Source organism: Belonocnema kinseyi, chromosome 1 (genome assembly GCF_010883055.1).
Source record: "Belonocnema kinseyi isolate 2016_QV_RU_SX_M_011 chromosome 1, B_treatae_v1, whole genome shotgun sequence".
Taxonomy (NCBI): Eukaryota; Metazoa; Arthropoda; class Insecta; order Hymenoptera; family Cynipidae; genus Belonocnema; species Belonocnema kinseyi.
The window spans coordinates 777,147-796,061 of record NC_046657.1 but is presented as its reverse complement, the minus strand read 5'-3'; the positions used below and the strand labels follow the sequence as shown (position 1 = coordinate 796,061).

At 25.9% G+C, this 18,915-nt stretch overlaps 1 protein-coding gene across 1 annotated transcript; it reads right to left on the bottom strand.

Annotated features, from left to right (window-relative positions):
• Positions 1-1,366: 1,366 nt before the first annotated feature.
• Positions 1,367-13,774, bottom strand: LOC117171104. The gene is made up of 3 exons (XM_033358160.1): positions 13,639-13,774; positions 5,658-5,975; positions 1,367-1,665 (listed from the first exon to the last, which is right to left on the bottom strand). Exons 1-3 carry the CDS (start codon positions 13,682-13,684, stop codon positions 1,367-1,369), a joined length of 663 nt encoding a protein of 220 aa, XP_033214051.1. The 5' UTR covers positions 13,685-13,774.
• Positions 13,775-18,915: the final 5,141 nt, after the last annotated feature.

Here is an 18,915-nt window from a genome sequence, read left to right as displayed (position 1 = left end):
AATTTTTTGTAAAAAGAAACTTTTTTCTGAAAACTGTTTTTCACGTTCTCGTACCACTTTAATTTTGACTTAAATTATATTTATTAGAAATTTCTAATATTGAGGTGGTCGTCGAAAAGAGAGGGCCATTCACTAGCTTCAAGCTTACTTAAATTAAACCTTCTTTCACAAAATTCATCTCGTCGGGTCTGGCCCTAATCAGGGCCAGGTAAGAATTTCTTCACGAGAGGTCACTCGATTAATTGTCTGATATTGTCTCTTAGCATTCCTTTTTTTGAAAATTGTAATTTTATTTTCCTTTTTTACGCTATATTGAATACTAATAAGGCCAAAATGGTTCGAATAAGGCTCATTTAACGCAGAATTTAATAATATTTTTAAAGTTCCATTAAAAAAGTTTTTACACAGATTCTGTACGGTGTTATTAACTTTCAAAGTCCATGGTAATTTTTAATACGTCACCCGATCAGTTTTTCAATAATATGCATCAGTATTTTCTTTCCTTAAAAATCGAAACTTGATTCTTATCTTTATAAAGAGTTAATTGAAATCCTATAATACAAAATTACTACAAATAAGGGTCATATAACGCAAACCCTTGAATCTAAGATAACTTTTAATAGATCACCTGAACATTTGTTTGATACCATTATTCAGGATTTTATTCTCTTAGAAATTTAAATATAACTTTTGATCTTTTTTGTGTGATAATTCAAGATATCCAAGGCCAAATTATTTTAAACGAGTCTCATATAAAGCAAAATTTGACACGATTTGCAACGGTTTATTAAAAATTTTTAGATCTAAATTCTGTAAGGCGCTATTATTTTTCAAAGCCAGAAGTAATTTTTAATAGTTCATCAGATCAGTTTTTTTATACAATTAGTTGGTATTTTTTTCTTTAATAATCGAAATTTTATTATAGTCTGAGGCTCAATTCACGCAGAATGAATTAGAATTTTCAATGTTCCATCAGAAATGTTTTTATTTAAATTCCGGGTGTGCTATCACTTTTTAAAGTCAAAGCTAATTTTCAATAAGTCACTCGATTAGTTGTCCAATACCATCCATCAGTTTTTACTCGTCTCGAAAATCGGAATTTCATTGTGGTGCTTTGTACGTGATAATTCGATACCCAAAAGGCCAAATTAAATCTGCTAAAGCTTATTTAATGCAGAATTTAATAAGATTTCTAACGGGTTATTCAAAATCTTTTTACCTATATTTTGAACGTGACTATCACCTTCCCAAGTCAAGAGCATTTCTTAATAGGTCACTCGGTTAATGGTTCGATACTATCTGTCTATATTATATTTTTATTCAGGAATATAGATAAGAAAAAATATTACATATTTTCTATATATGCCTATTCTTCATCTTCTGGAGCTTTACGCAGTTGCGGAATTGATTCTGATAAAAATTCAACACCGATGATGAATCCATTAGGTAATTCGTACACAAGAAAAGATATTTCAGTAACTCCTTTATCTGTAGCCCTATAAATTCTAATATTGTATTCTTGCCGTTCTCTTACAATTGGAATGACATTTGTAGGGTTAAGAAGGCCAACTTCGCGCAATTTTCCTTGATGGTCATGATACACACCAATGCTTCTGCCTAAATAGAAGAAACTCCTTACTTTGGTCAGTCCTGTAAAATCTATATCTGTAAAAAGAAAATAAAGATTTCAGAAAAAAATTACCAATCGAAAATCAAGCGATTGAAGAAAGATTGAAGATTGAAGAAATGTTCAAAATTATAAAACAGGTGAACCATTTTTATTGATGCACGCAAGTATCTCTGTTGTTAAGCCACATCCGAAAAAATTGTATGATAAAAGTTGTTCAGGACAATGAAGGTCATCTGACTCTACTAATAACTTTGACTTCAGGATCAATTTTCAAGGTCATTTGAATGTCGAAGTCGGTTTTTTAAATTGGAACCTCTATTTTCGACACTGTATTCGGAAGGAGCGGAAAATTTTACGTCTGAAAAGATAGTTTTTAATTTGTTAGAGTAACGTTGAAAAGGTCAGGGTTAAATGTTGAAAAATCGTCCAGAAGTTAATTCTTTCAACTTTTAAGGATTTCTGGACAAACAAATGTTTGGGTAGGCTTGGGGGCTAACAAGCTTGACCATCCTAAACTTGAGGCAAGGGGATTCGCGGTAAACAAGCAATCCAAATCACGACAGTTAAAGACACAGCCTATAAACAATTTTTTTATATTTTACTTTGACCTTGTAAAGGTCACTCTTGTCAAATAAAAACTGTCTTTTCGAGCTTGAAATTTCGCGCTCTTTCCGAATCCGGTTTTAAAAATAGGTGTTCACATTCAAAAAATTGTCTTTGACCTTCGAAACTGACTCCAAGGTCACAGTTATTAGCACTCAGATGATCCCGATTGTCCTGAACAACTTTTGTCCAAACCATTTTTTGTATCTGGATTGTCAAGAGAAAATGAGTTTACGAAAAAAAGAAAATCAATGTCTTTGTCATTTGAGCTCCAGAAAATGAAGATTTTATTGTGGGGGAATTGGGATTTCTTTATTTGATAGAAAAAATCTTCATTACTCAGAATCAATAAAAATTGGAAAAATCTTTTGATGGTCCTTGGGCTGGTTTGTTCACTCCACGTTAATATAATAATTTTCAAATTTATTCAATCACTTTGTGCACATGGGGACTGGTCATAAATACTTTACGGCAGAGGTAAATTTTAAGAATAACCTAATATTATATTTCACCTATTCAATATTATATCTCTTAATGTCTCCTAATGTCTACTTAGTAGATTCAGCTATTTTTTTTTTATAATAAATTTTATGAACATGAATTAAAAATTGTACAAAATTATCTTTTTTTGAATAATTTTCCAAGAAATATTATTGATAAACATTTAGATAATAGATGAAAAGCAAGGTTTTAAACATTTTTTTAATTAGCGCTACTTTGAGTATACAATATTAACTTGATAAAATGATTTAAACGAGGTAAGGATTAATTAGAAACCTTAGAAAAAAGCTTACGTAGTTAAACATTTCAATTGCAATTGTGGAAAATGTTACATTGGACAAACAAAAAGACTCTTACACATTAGGCAAAAAGAAAATCAATATAGTGTTAGGCTAAATTATGATAATGTCCCTAACGACCATTTACCTCATTATCTTATTGATAATAGTCTTCATTTCTTTCTATGGGATGATATTGTAGTTGTACATCAAGAAAATAATGGAACAAAAAGAACTTTTGGTAAAATGGTTTTTATCAAAAAAAGAACTATTTAATTTTCTTCCTTTTTATCCAAATTACAGTTACTTGTTGGACCCATTCGTATAAAAGCAGGATGCAACCACGTCCTTGTTTCATAATAATTAAAATTCTTTTTTTACATTAGAAGTTAAACATATTCTCATTCAGTTTTATATCTTATTAAAACAATTCTACACCATCAACAATCTATTTTGGAAATTTAACATGGCAACTATAATTTTTCAATTTTGAAACTTAACCCTTTTATATACTTATAAGTTTACTTTTGTCTATTACGATTATAAATAATTCTTTACAAAACTTCTACGCTACAACCTAATCAAAATAATTTTTCTCTTTTTTTAAATTAATTTCAATGTAATTTGGGTTTCAATAATTGCCTTCAATAATGACGTACTCGAATTTCGTTTTTAATTCGCAAGTTTTGAATACTATTTTTTCATTCTGATCTTATTATAAGCTTAGTAAGTTTTCTTTATTTTTACACTTTTTCTAGAATACAAATTTTACCAATGAGTTGCCCTGATGATAAAAGCAGTGAGTTTTCAAAACTTTTGTTGTTATCTTTATTGTATATTGATTTTCTCAAATGTTTTTGTATATGTATAACTTAATATTCTTGCAATATCAATTTTATAATCCAGACTTCAAACTGAAGGAAGGGAAAGTAAGGGGAAGTTAGAAGAGGGATTTTAGGGCGAGAAGAAATGATAGGAACCGAAGTAGGAGAAGCTTGGAAAACAATGAAAATGAGGAGAGAGGACCAAAGGGAGGTAAGATTTTTGAGGAGAGCGGAAGTGAGGGGAAATGAGTGGACATAAATTAGAGAAAATAAGACGAAATGACGGAAAAGGAATTAAGAGAAACTAAGCGAGAGGAGCAGGGAAAATTAAAACAAAGTATTTATGGGAAGTAAGGGGAGCGAATATCAGGGAAATGAGGAGTGACAAGGTAGGAAAAGGAAGGCGAAGTTATAGAAGTAGGAAAAATAATCAGAAATGAGGATGAGTACGTGTAAGTAAAGCGTAGGATGGGGAAGGAAAGTAGTGGAAGAGAGTGTTAAAGAAGGAAGTGATATTTGGAAGTCTAGAAGGAGGAAGTTGAAAAAGCGGGTGTAAAATGGTGAAAGTGAGTGATGATAAAGTAGTAAAGTGCAGGGTAGTGGAGACAAAGAAAGTATAAGTGGAAGTAGTTTGAACGACTTAAATAACGTTTTTATAGGCCTATGGAATTTTTGTACGGAACGGGAAGTGAGATGAAGTAATGGGAGACGGAGCAAGGGAAATAAGAAGATGCAAAGCGATAAAAAAACAAGTATGAGAAGCGAGGGGAAATGAGAAAAATTATCAATAGGAAAGTAGGGTAAATAATAGAAGAGATTGTGGAGAAAGTGAGGAGAGAAGAAATAGAGGATGGAGAAGTATAGTAGAATAGTATAATAGAGAAAGAAAGGTGTAGTAGGGAAAGAGAAAGCAAGGCAAGTTTGAGAAGGGAGGGATTATTTTCTTGCTTAAAAATTCAAGTAATTGGTTAGAAATTTATCTTTTTCAATTAAAATTTCAAATATGTGTTTGAAATTCATGTATTTAGTTCGAAATTCATCTTTTTGTAGAAAGTTTATTTTATTGATTCAAATTTGTAGGTAAAAAATGCAGCTCATTAATTGCAAATTTAACTTTGTTCAAAGTTGAGTCATTTTGTTTAAAACTATTCTATTTGGTTTAATTAATTTTTTTGTTAAAATTTTTTACTTACATCTTGAAAGTTCGTCCTTCTTGATTAAAAATTCGACTTTTACGGTAGAAAAGCAAAATTTCTGGCTTGAAAATTAACTGGATTGTGGTAAGTTCCAATTTTCGGGTTGAAAAATTAACTCCTTTTAAAAAATTCGCATATTTGGCTCAAAAATTCAACTGGATGGTTCAAAAAGCAACAGATTTTGGTTGAATCTTGAATATTTTCTATTCGAAAATTCGACCACTTTAGGCGTTTTACATAAGATTCAAAATGGAATCAGAATAATTTTACTTGAAAAAATGCAAGAACTTTCAGTTATAACTACAAAATCTCAAAGTAACCATTATTCTTGTTCTTTGCTTCTAATTTTTTGTTGGGATCAAATCTGATATTAAAATAAAAGTGACAGTTTACTGAAAGCTAATTAAAGTTAAATACAAATTCCAAATTTTACGAAAGCCGTTGTACCTATGTAAACACTGCTTTGAAATTTATTATTATTATTTTAATTTTATAGTATTTTAAATGCAACATATATTTTTTTATATAGGCAATCAGAACAAGAAACATGTAATATTTTAATGAACGCTCTATTTTTCCTAGTGTTATATAATTTTCATATAAAATCTAACGTGATATTACTAACCTGTTGGGATCAAAGGTCCAGATAAAGGAAGCTCTGCTGCCATAATTTTTTTATTAGGTTCTTCGAAAACATAAAAATGTATTCCATCTGCATGAGCCAAACGAACTTTAATTTTGTTCTTCATTCGTTCGTAGAGAGTTGGAATAATATTCAAATCTTTATGGAGGCTAACTGAGCGCACAACCCCAGCAGGACGTTCAAACACCTCAAATATATGGCTCTGATAAAAGATGTTCCTAATACTGCTAGAATTTCGGCTAGGCGGATGAAAATGTGCCCTAGATGGACCAGATTCACTTGTTCCTGAAGCACTCAAAGCTGCAAATCGGAAAAAATATTTGTTATTTAAAAAATACTAAAAATCAACATAATCTACAGTTGTAGAAATTTACTGCGCATTCATTTGTGTAGAAAGGCTCTTATGCGCATTCATAAATTTCGTAGAAATTTACTACGCATCTCTAAGTTGCATATACCTCCACTGCGCAGCCTTAGGTGTCGCGAATACGAACTGCGCATCCTTGCGTATAATATGGTTCTTCTGCGCATCCGCTGTTTCTGTGGAAAATTACTGTTCATATTTAAGTATAGTAAAAACTACTGCGCATTTATGTAATTCATTCACAATTTCGCTAAATTACTGTTTAAATGTTTTAAATTTTGGAATTAAGTTATTAATAATTCATTATCAGTAAATGCGCGCGCAAGGCGTTCGTTCGCGTTACTTTACTTTGATGAGCAGAATTCCTAAAAAGAGAACCAAGAATCCCACGATAGAATTTGGACAAGCACTATCAAATATCGATATTAAAATTTGAAAAAAAATTCTTTTTTTTTGGACAAAATTAAAAAAGAGGAAAGAAGAATGAGAAGTCAACCAACAAAATCACCTTCCTTTTTATAAATTTCTGTTGTCGTTTTTATTTTTCATTATTATCAAATCACAACAGAAAAACATTTAGACAGAAGGAATTTCCTATTTTTCCTACCTCTTTTTTATTTATGTTCAAAAAAGAAATTTTGATTTTATTTTATAGTGGTATAAATTTGGTCGTTGTATTCTTCGTTTTATTTTTAGAAACTGTTTATATTAATTTGATATTCGGGCTTAAAAGGGATTTTCAAGTTTGATTTCAATCTCACTTTAATGTCTTCAATTTTGATTTTGTTTTTTTGAAACTACTTTTTTATAATTATGATGCAACTAGACTTTTTTTAATTATTTATTCTTTACTGGTAAGTTTGAGGTATAAGGTGGTGGGCGTAGATTTTCGGATTAATTTAGAATTCCTGCGTTGTTTATTGAAATAAAACTCTCTTTCCGCTAAACTTCTCTACTCTAGCAATCACCACATGCGAAGAGCTTTACGAAGTCGCCATGAAGAACCATATTACAGTTTCGAAAATAAGAACATTTAATTTTTGTTAATTTAAAACTCAACGTCAAATTTCAATGCAAAAAGTCAAAATTTTAAAAACAACATCGGTGATTTTTAAACAAGCAGTTGAATTAATCAGCGAATAGTTAACATTTTTAACAGAAGACAACATTTTTCAACAAAATAGTTGAAATTTCAAACCAATAGTTAACTTTACATAAATCAAAAAGAGAGCAAAAAATAAACAACTTTTGAGCGAGTCGAATTTAATAAACGAACGATGAATTTTAACAAATAAGTTTTATTTTATATCCAAAAAAGATACATTTTTAACCAAATATACGAGTTTTATACAATATAGTAAAATTTTTAACTTGTAAAGAATACATTTTTAACCAAAAATAAATTACTTACATATTTAGATAAAAAATTTATTTTGATTCTAACAGAAATAAATTTCAAACTAAGTACTTTTTTTCAAGAAAAAGTTAATTTTCTATTAAATAGCTACATTTAAAAAAATATAATAATTTTCTACAAAACAGTTAAGTATTCAAGTATGAAAAATGAATTCCTAATCAATAGAAATTATATTTTCAACCAAAGAGACGAATTTCATAACTAAAAGAATGAACCTTAAGCCACAAAATACGAATTTTCAACAACAGAAATGAAATTGTCGACCAAATACTTGAACTTTCTACCAAAATAGTTTGATTTTTTAACAGAAAGACGAATCTTTAAAAAATCTGTTAAATTTTCAACCAAATTTCTTTTTTTACAGAATTGTTGTATTTTCTAAAAATTAGATTAGTTTAATTATTTTAAAAATGCAGTTTAAGAATTATTAATAAAGTAATAGAACCTTTCACCAATCAGTAGTTCATTTCTTAAAAAAATGAAAATTGTAAATAAAAAATGAATTGATGAATTTAAAAAAATAATTAATTAATTTTCGAACGAATAGTATAATTTTCAACTATAAAAATTCATTTTTCAGCCAGACTTTAATCAGTTTAATTTTCGGTTGAAGAATTGATATTCATCCGAAAGAAAACAATATTTTAACAAAATGGGTAAATTTTTAACCAACGTGATAAGTTTTGTAATAAAGTGATGAATCTTCAAATGGAATAGATGAATTTTTAAGAAAAAAAGGCGAATTTCTATAGAAGACGTTAGAATTTTTAACCAAAAATATAAATTTTCAACAAGAAAGTAAATTGTCAACCAAATAGTTAAATTTTCAAATAAGAAAGATCCATTTTTAATTAAAAATATTAATTTGAATTAAAAAAGAAATAGATAAATTTTGAGTTTGAAAAAATTCTTTTGCAAAAAAAATAATAATAAATTCTGAACAAAATAGTTACATTTTTTAACAAAGAAATGAATTTGATAACTAAAATTATAAATCTGAAAACATCAAATGAATTTTCTACCAAAGTACTGAAATATCTAACACAAAAAGACGAATTTAACACAAAATTAGAATTTCCAATAAAAACAAAATTTCTTTTTGATTAAGATTGTTGTATTTTCTGCAAAGTAGATTATTTATGGCCACATGATTAGATTTTTTACGTAAACCTAACAATTGCTAAGGAGAAGATTGATTTTGAATCTCTAAATGAACCTTCAACTTGGTATTTAATTTATTAACCAAAAAACTAAAAATTTACTCAAAAGGATTCAATATCTATTAAAAAAGATAAATTTGCAATAAGGAATAGAATAATCACATTTTTACTTCAAGATGCTAATTTTATATTAAAAAAAAACAACTAATTTTCATATAAATAAAGTGAATTTTTAACTAAATGGATTAATTTTTTACTAAAAGATATCAACTGTCAAGAAAATATTTCAATTTTGAATTAATAAAGAACAGGTTTAACCAAATTTGTAAATTTTAAAGGAATATTTAACCCTGTATTCAAATTTTCAACCAAAAATTATTTTTTATCAGGTCAAAAGATGATTACTTTTAAAAAGTTAAAAAATAACCCTAAAATGAGCGATTTCTACCAAAGTAATTCAATTATAAACCTACAAAAGACAAGTTTTTAACCAAATAAGCTTAAATTTAAATAAAAAATATTGTTTTTCAACACAATATGAAAAAACTCAATTTTCTGTTTAAAAAAATCGATGAATTTTCATACAAAATAAAAAACAAAATTTGTAATCAAAGTGATGAGTTTTATACTAAAATAATGAGTCTGACACTGTAAGAGACGAATTTTAACGAAAAAAGAAAATTTTTTAACAAAAAAGTTCAAATTTTCGACTAAGTGGTTTAGTCTTCAACTACAAATATGAATTTTCAATTTGTTTGATGAGTAGTTAACGGGGAATACTTAAATTTTTCAACAAATAGGTGCATTTTTAATCAAAAAGATTAATTTGCAACAAAAGAGTTCGATTTTCAAATAAAAAATATAAATTTTAAAGAAAATAGTTGAATTTTTAGTTTGCAAAATTAATTTTGAACCAAAAAAAGAAAGTATTTGACTCAAATAGTTATATTTCCATTTAAAAAATTTAATTTTCAAAACAAACAAAAAACGAATTTTAAAAAAAACGGGTAAACTTTTAACAGAAAAAATAAGTTTTTGATTGCAATGATGAATCTTCAACTAAAAAAGCAAAATTTTAAAAGTATAATTTAATATTCAAAAAGGAAATGGATATTTCAACGAAAATCATCATTTTTACACAAAAAGTAAAATTTAAAAAAAAAACAAGAATTTTTTACAGAAAAAAAAACTTTTTAATTAAAATGATAAATCGTCAAGTAAAAAAAAATGAATTTTTACAAGATGAATTTTAAAAATTAAAAAAAATTATTTTCAGACAAAAATGGAGTAATCAAATATTCGGTTCAAAAAATTATTTAAAACAATAAAGAAGAAACCATTTTTTAACAAAATAGTTCAATTTTCAGCCAAAGTGGTGAATTTCAAACTAAAATGATGAAATATTCATCTAGTTTACTTAAAGTATCAGTGAAAAAGATTGTAATTTAATCTTGCCAATTTTAATTGTAAATTATTCAATTATCAATAGGAAAAATGAATTTTAACAAAGTAATACCATTTTAAAAAAAGAAGCTTCATTTTCAACCAAATAGTTAAATTTTTAGTTGAAAAAAGTAAATAAAGTTGTAATTAAAATTTTTTTAAATTATTATGAATATTGAAGAGGAATACTTGAATTTTCAAACAAAAAGATAAATTTTTAATAAAAAACAAACTAGTTAAATTAGATAAATTTTGAACTGAGCAGATAAATTTTTAACCAAAAACGAAACAGTTAAATTTTCATTAAAAAAAAATTACTATAAAAAAAATTACAACGAAAAAGTTGAATTTTTAAATAAAAAAGTAAATTCCAGATATTCCCTTTCTTATTTCTAAGATGTTGATAAATTTTAATATTAAAATAAACAAAATGTTAGAAAATGAACTGACTTTTTTTCTATAAAGAAGGCATATAGCGCGTGCTTAGGGCACACAATGTACTAGTTTGATAAATAAATTAATTTTTGGAAATTCGGCATTTTTGTATTCCAAACATTCAATTTGATTTTTGATTTAGAATTTTTTTATTTTTATCTTGTGCGAAAAAAATATAAATTCAGAAAATTGGTGTGGCAGTGGGGCCATACGGCAGAAGAAAATTTTAAGAGCGCTTAGCTTCATATTCAGTAGCCTAATGCTTTGAGTACACGCATGAGTGCAAAGGAGTTTGCATCGTCGTGGAGTAGTGGGGATAACCCATTGTAAGAAAGTTTAAAGAGAGAAAGCGAGTGAGAAAGCGAAACAAGGGAGATGGCGGGAGAGAGAAAGAGAGTATACGGAGATCCCCACTACTGCTTGTCAGTAGTGGGGATTTCGAAGAGAAGTCTGCAGCACTTGCAAGTCGCCGCACAAATGGGTGACGGGGTTCACGCAGAGGAGCTATTAAAAGTATACTTGTAAGATATTGACACAGAATTCCGTTCGTACGTTCGGTCGTTTTTTCAATTCACTACTGTCATAAAACAAGTTCCTCTTAAAAAATTCCAATTTCAAATGATTAAGTGTTGTACGTTATTAAATAGAAATATTCAATTTGAAATTCTTCTCATTTTTAAATGATCAAATTATTATCATTCTAATCTGAAAATATTTATAGTTCAGCATTAAAAAATAATGGTATTTTTAATATATTAATCTAAAATCATTCATTTTTGATATTATTCCATTTAAAATAATCGCAAATAATCTCAATAATATCCCTTTCTCACAATTTTAACTGATATAAAATTCTTCGATTGGAATCGATTTTAATCCAAATAATTTTAATTTATTTTGTTTGAATTTTAACTTTGTCTTTAACCTTGTAAAAAGCGTATTAATTCTACTAAAATTCAGAATGTTCTGGATTTTATAAGATCTGATAAGATATTTCGATACATGTCAGATAGCAAATAAGTTTTACCTGATAAAGAAAGATAAACTTCTGTTTCTTTTTGTTTGCTTAAATTATTTTGATCGAAATTATTATTATTATTATTATTATTATTATGAAAAAGACTCTAAAACATTTCTTGAAATTTCAAAAAAATGTAGTAGCTTTTGATGAAAAAGTTTGAAGTTATGCAAGATTAATAAATTAAAGAAAGAGGTGTGTTAACAGGTATTTATAAATTTCTTAACAATGTAAAAAAATTAGCTTCTCAGGATTTTATGTTTTATTTGTTAAATCGAGGTTTCTAAAGATTTTGAAAAAAATGTTTAAGAATGTTGAAAGGACAATAGGATAATAAAATTTTCCTAAGATTAATGGGAAAATTAAAAGAAAAGTAAATTGTAATAGAAAAATAAATTCTAAGATAGAAATGAAAAATATTTCAAATTTTTTTATATAGAATTTTGAAGGATTTGAAAAAAGAAAGTTTTAGAGAATTTTCAAACTTTTCAAAGGAATGGAAAAAAGTTCTTCACAAGCGCAGAAAAGTTTGAAGTGATTTCTGATTTTTAAGAATTTCCTGTTAGAGAATATTTGGAAACTTCCAAACATTTCGAAAAATTAAAAAAAAATCTTGAAGATTTTAAAGCAATTTTCTGTATTATTAAAAATGATTCAAAATAATGCAGATCGAAGTTTTTTATTTCTAGAGATTTTTAAATAATACTTTTTTAAAATTTTTAGCGATTTCAAGAAAATACTACAATTTTCCGCAAAATTAATTGGAAAATTAAAATTTTTAACTTAAAAAATTACCTGTAATAGAAAAAAAATAATACTGCATAATCTTTGTTTAAAATTTTTTAAACACTTAAAAAACAGTTTAAAACCTGTTAAGATTTCTATTTTTTATGTAGATTTTTAAAGATTATGAGAAAAATGTTTCAGGAAATTTTAGAACTTCTCAATAGAACGGAAAAAAATATTTAGATCATATCTAGTAAAATTTAAAATGATTTTAGATTTAAAACAAATTTTTGTTGACAATATTTAGTGATACTTTAAAACATTTCAAACGATTGAGAATTCTAAGAGACAAATTTCAAAATCGTCATATATGCTGTATAACAGTTAAATTCAGATCTGAATTTGGGTATCAAATAATTTTTCATATGCGTATTGAACTTTGTATTATGATTAAGCAGATATTATAGAAACTTTTTGCATTTTTGCAAGATTGCAAAGTTTAAAAGGATTCAAAGGTTTAAAAAAATAATGTAGAAGGTTACACAAGAAAATTTTACAACTTGCAAAATGTAAAATTTTTAGAAAAATTTCGAGTAATACAGGTCTTTTTTAAAAAATTCTAAACTATTAAGAAATAATTTGGAAGTTGTAAATATTGCAAATTTTTTTTATTAAATCCTTTTTTGGCAATATTATTAAAATAAAGCTTTTTAGGAACTTTTGAAGGTTTCAAAAAAATATTAAAATTTGTATAAGAAATATGAAAAAAATTTAATAATGTTTTATTTTGAAAAGCTGATTATAATTGATGCATTAAGTATTTTGAAATTGGTATGTATGTTATGTGACAACTAAATTCAGCACTGAGTTTGGGTATCATATCATTTTTCATATATGCATTTAAATTTTTATTATGATTAAGCAGATTTCGAAGAAACTTTACACCATTTTGCGAGATAATAAAATTTAAAAAGATTCGAAAGTTTTGGCAAAGAATGTAGAAGGTTATAAACGAAAATTTTAAAAATCTGCAAAATGTTAGTTTTTCAACAAAAATTTCAGTGTCTTCAAGTGTTTTTTATAAATTTCGAAACAATTCTAAAATTATTTGAAATTTGTAAAGATAAAAAATCTTTTTTGTTAAATCTGGATTTTTGAATATTTTGAAAATGAAGCTTTTTACGAATTTTGTCAGGTTTCGAAAGAATATTAACATTTTTCTAAGATTCATGAAAAATTCCAAATGATGTTCTATTTTGAAAAGCGGATTCTAATAGATGAATTTAAAAAAGTTTCAATCGGTATTTATGTTATATGACACTTAAATTCAGATCCGAATTTGGGTACCTTGTGCTTTTTTACATAAGCGTTAAACTTTATATTATATTTAGAAGACTTACCACCAAAATTAATTAAAGTGACAAACGTCCCAACCAGGATCTTCATCTTAGCTTGCGAGATTACGTGAAAAAAATCTTATGAATTTTGGACCAATTTACTTTTTTATATATTAATCGCTCTCTTATTATTTAGATTTGATATTACGCTCGCAGCTTTAAGAATTATTAAAATGTACAATGTGCTAATACATGCTACAGAGGGAAAATTATCTTTTTTATCTAGAACAAACTGATAAGATTTAAAGCAACATTTAATAAACCTTGGAATATTTTTCCCTACTGAGAAGCTGCGTAATTCACAAATTATATGAAAAATTTTACCTAGAGTTATTCCTAAAATTGATAAAGGTTACACAATAAAAAAAAAATCGCTTTATAATTTGCAGATTCTTTTTTCACAATTTTGTTAGTCTTTTTAAATGTTTTTTAAAAAATCATTAAAAATTCTCGTTGTCAATCGAAGAAAAATTCTATCATTCTCTGAAAACATTTTTAAAATTAAAAAAAGCATCTTTCTTTCGGGATGTTTAGAAATCTACATTCGAACAAATTTTAAATCTTTACAAGTTTTAAATTATTTTTCATTCGAAATCCAAAATTCTATGTAAATGTTATAAACTTTTTAATTTTTCTATAAGATTTCATTTTGTTTACACGAAATAATTTGCAATTTTATATGATTCCTTAGAAAATTTTAATATATTTTTTAAGTTTTTCGAAGTTAAAAAAATCTTTTCGAATTCTTAAAAAAAATTCAATTTACAAAAAAAATAAATAAATAAAATAAAAAATGAAATCCTTACGAGCTTTCAATTATCTTCCAATCGTTTCAAAATTCGTGAAGAAAGATTTTCAAATTTTTCTATTAACATTTTGAAAAATCAAAAATCATTCTAAATTTTCCATAAATCTTAAGAAAATTGTTCTTTTGAAATGTTTCAAAATTCTTCAAGAGCTTCTTTTTCAAAACCGTAAAAAATCTAAATTCAACAAGCAAATTTAAAATCATTCCGAGTTTTTAATTATTTCTTGATCGTTTAAAAATGTATAAAGAAGGATTAAGAAATTTTTTTCTTTTTTCTTAAAATTCATTTTGTAAAACAGAAAATTATTATCAATTTTCCATTTTTTTCTATGTTTTCGTATATTTAATTATTTTTAATGTGCTTGGAAATTTTAAAATAACTCTCAAACTTAAACGGAATTTTTCTAAGAATTTTTTATCCTACAAAATTTGAAATTTTTAATTTAAAACCTTCCACTTTCTTTGTTCATCCTTCAGATTTTAAAAAAATTTTTAATTTCGAAAAATTGCTAAATTTTTCTTTAAAATCTGCCAAACATTTTTGAAATTTTAGGTAATGTTTTAAAGTCATTTTTCATCTTTCTCTTTGAATTAATTTTTTTACAAAAAAATATTTTCAATTTTTACATGAATTTTAAGAAAACTTTACTATTTTATTGAAATCTATCAAAATCCTTTTGAAAGTTTTTATTAAAAATCTTTACATTTTGTAATATTTACTATTTTAAAATGTTTTTGAATCGTTTAAAAATTTCTAAGCGATTATTGAACTTACTCGAATTTGTTCTGAAATTATGTAATTTTTCCAAACTGCGTCATTCTTCTTTAAAACAAATTGTTTTTAAAAATTTTAGGAAATGTTTTGAAATCTTTTTCATGTTTCTCTAACAATGATTATTTTTACATGTGAACTCATTTAAAATTTTCCCATTAATCTTAAGAAACTTGAATTAACTCCCTTGACATTTTTAAAAACTCTTGAAAAGTTTCTCTTTGGAAGCGTTAAAAAATTTGCACAGCAAAAATTTGAAATCTTTACAGGTTTTATATTATTTTTCATGGTTTTCAAATTTCTGAACAATGATTTTTTAATCTTTTTCATTTTATTCTCATAGTTTATTTTTAAAATTTCTGAATGTCTCCTAAACTTATTTTCCTAATTTCTAAAAATTGTTAATAATAAAGAGAGTTGCCTAAAAATCTTTTAGATTCTTTCTGAAAATATTTCGTCATATACTGAAGTGTCTTTAAATATTCAATAAGCATTTTTTTAAATTGAAAATTATTTCAAAGTTTACTAGGGATATAAAAAACATTTTTTATTCGCTTGAAACCATTAAAATTCTCAAATTCTTATAAAGAATAATAATTAACACATAAATATAATTATAATATAAGAATGCTATAGTATTATATAATTATAATTATAAAATATTTAAATTTAAAACTAATTATTGAATTTTAAAATTTTCCAAATTCTTTTTTTTGGTACTTTGAAATGTTTTCGAGTCTTTTGAATATTCTCTTGAAATAATTTTTTAAAAAATGAAAATATTTACCAGTTTTAATTTATTTTCGAACAATTTCCAAATTTCGGAAAAAAATTAAAAATTTTTTAAAAATTTCACTCTTAAAATTTATATTTTTAATTAAAAACTAATTTTAAATCTTCTCATGAGTTTAAAAAAAATTGTATCGTCACATTGAAACGTTTCAAAAATCTTAAAAAGTTTAATTTTCATAATCTTCAAAAATTTAAATTGAAAATACAAAAATTGAAATTCTTGCAAAGTTTGAATTATTTAAAAATCTTTTTTAAACTTCTAAATAACTCTTAAAATTATTTAAATTTGTTCTTTAGTTTTGCAATCTTGCTGCAAAATTATTCGGATTTTTCCTAGAAATTTTTAATAATAAAAAAATTGCTTTAAAATCCTAAGGATTCTTTTGTTTTTAAATCATTCCCTTATAAAAAAGAAGTGTTGGTAAGTATTGGTTCTAATACTTTTTTCGTGAATTAGTATTGGAAATTCAATACTTCTTTACGAAAAAAGTACTGGATGCGATATACTCCAATTCTTATTTTTCATAAGGGTTGAAACATTTTTAAGGTGTTTTAAAATAGTCACTTAAAATAAATGTTCAAAAATCAAAATTTTCAAAAAACTACTTTCTTTTAAGTCTTAAAAGAACTACGTAACAAAATATTTAATCTTGACAAGTTATAAATTAGTCTTTAAACATTAACAAATTTTTAAATAAAAATTTTGAAATATTGTTCATTTTTCTCTTAGAGTATATTTTTTTTAAACAAAAAGATTATTTAAAATTTTCCCATTATTCTTAAGGAAATATTATAATTCCAATGAAACCTTTAAAAATTCATTAAAAGCTTTTTGTTAAACATTAAAAGATTCATATTTACCATACATTTACTATACATTTACTATTTTATAGAAATTTGGATATTTTTTTAAAACATTTTTCAGATTATTTTTTAATGTTCTCGAAAATTCTAAATATCTCTTAAACTTGTTCGATTTTTTTCTTAAATCTTATAATCTTGCCAAATTGCAAATTTTTCTCTAAAATTATTCATACTTTTTCTAATTTTCTCCTAGAATCCATTAAAAAAAATCATTTGAAATTTTCCTATGAATCATAAGAACATGTTTATATTATTTTGAAACCTTTCAAACTTCGCATGAAATTTTTACGTTTTCGTGTCGGACTTGAACAAATTTAAACTCGATTATTGATAAAGATATAAATTTGATTAAGAATTACTCTAATAATGTTTAGCCAATAAGGTTTAGAAACATTTAAATAGAAATTTTATCATAAAATATGACTACTTTTTTGAAAATTTTAATTTAAGAAAATGATGTTGCAGAAATTTGTAATCTTTTTAAATAGACAAAGAAAGTAAACAGCCCCAAAAACTCATATTATGGACACTTCGCAACTAATCAGGATTGCGATATTTTAAAGATTCAAATGGTATTTATTAATTTGAATTTTGTTTAGAAATATCAACGTGAAAAATATTATATAATTTTACAATATTAGTATTATTTATCATGTAATTAATCTTGAAAAAATTAATGATTCCATCCTAGCGCAATTTCAAGTCCCACAATATACCCATTCGGTAATCTGTGCACCATAAAAAAAATGTTGTCTTGATAAACCATATGAATTCGAATATTGTATTCTCTACAGTCATCGGAAGTTAGAATTATATTTAAATCTTCAAAAGCAACTGCGATGACTTTTCCGGCACGATTTTCCCACACCCCGATTCTTCTTCTATGATAAATGATAGTCCTAGTTGGTGGCCGGGATGCACCACCTTGGTGAACGAAAAATATATCCGATTAGATTTTTTTTATTAATTAAAATTTAGAAATAAATCTAAAAAATGATCGTTAAACTACTCAGGATTAAAGATTGGGCAATACGAACTTCGAAAATGATTCCATTCAGTTGCAAGTTCAACTGCCATAATGTATCCATTAGGCAATGTGTGCAAAAAAAAATTCCATCCTGATAATCCATATGAGTCGAATATGGAATTGTATGCGTTTATTGTGAGTTGTAATTATATTTTCATCTTCTAAGTTGACTGAGCTCAATCTTCCAGCAGAGTCTTGCTGCACTGCATCTTTTCTGCCCCTATAAGAGAAAGTTCTTGTTGGTCTTTGTCGAATTGGGACAGGTAGGTGACAAAGTGGGCGAAGTTGCCCAGAATGACCGCCTTCGTTACATCCCGAAGCGTTCAATTCTGCAAAGAAAAAAAAAACAATGAGGATTTTTGATTTTGAAAAGATTACAAATTAATTTCACTATCACATAATAAATAATGCCTAACTGAAACACTAAACAATAGCATTTCCCGAACCGATATTCTGAAGTTCGATTCGAAATGAGTTCATATACGTATGCAGTATAATGCTATTGCGCATCCTTAAGTGTAACGGAACTCTACTGCGCATGCTTAAATGTAATGGAACTCTACTGCGCACAATTAAATGCAGTTGAACTTTACTGCGCATCCAAAAGTATAATAGAACACTACTGCGTATTCTAAAATACATTTGAATTTACTGTGTGTCGCTAAATTCAACAGAAAATAGTGTGTTCTTTTAAATTTAAAATGTACTGCACATGTATTAGTCCAGTATAACACTACTTTATGTTCTTAAATACTGTTGAACTTTACTGTACACTCAGATTACGAGTCCTTGCATGCATTGCAAATTTACTGCGCATCTCTTAGTTCAATAGAACATTACTGCGCTTCCTTAAATACAGTTGAACTTTATTGAGCATTCATAAGTTTAATTTAACACTGTTGCTTATCCCTTAATATAGTAGAAATTTACTGTATATTTATAATTTTTAACATAGCCCTACTGCAAATACGAAAATATGATTGAAATTTATTTTGTATGAATAAGTTAAATAGAATA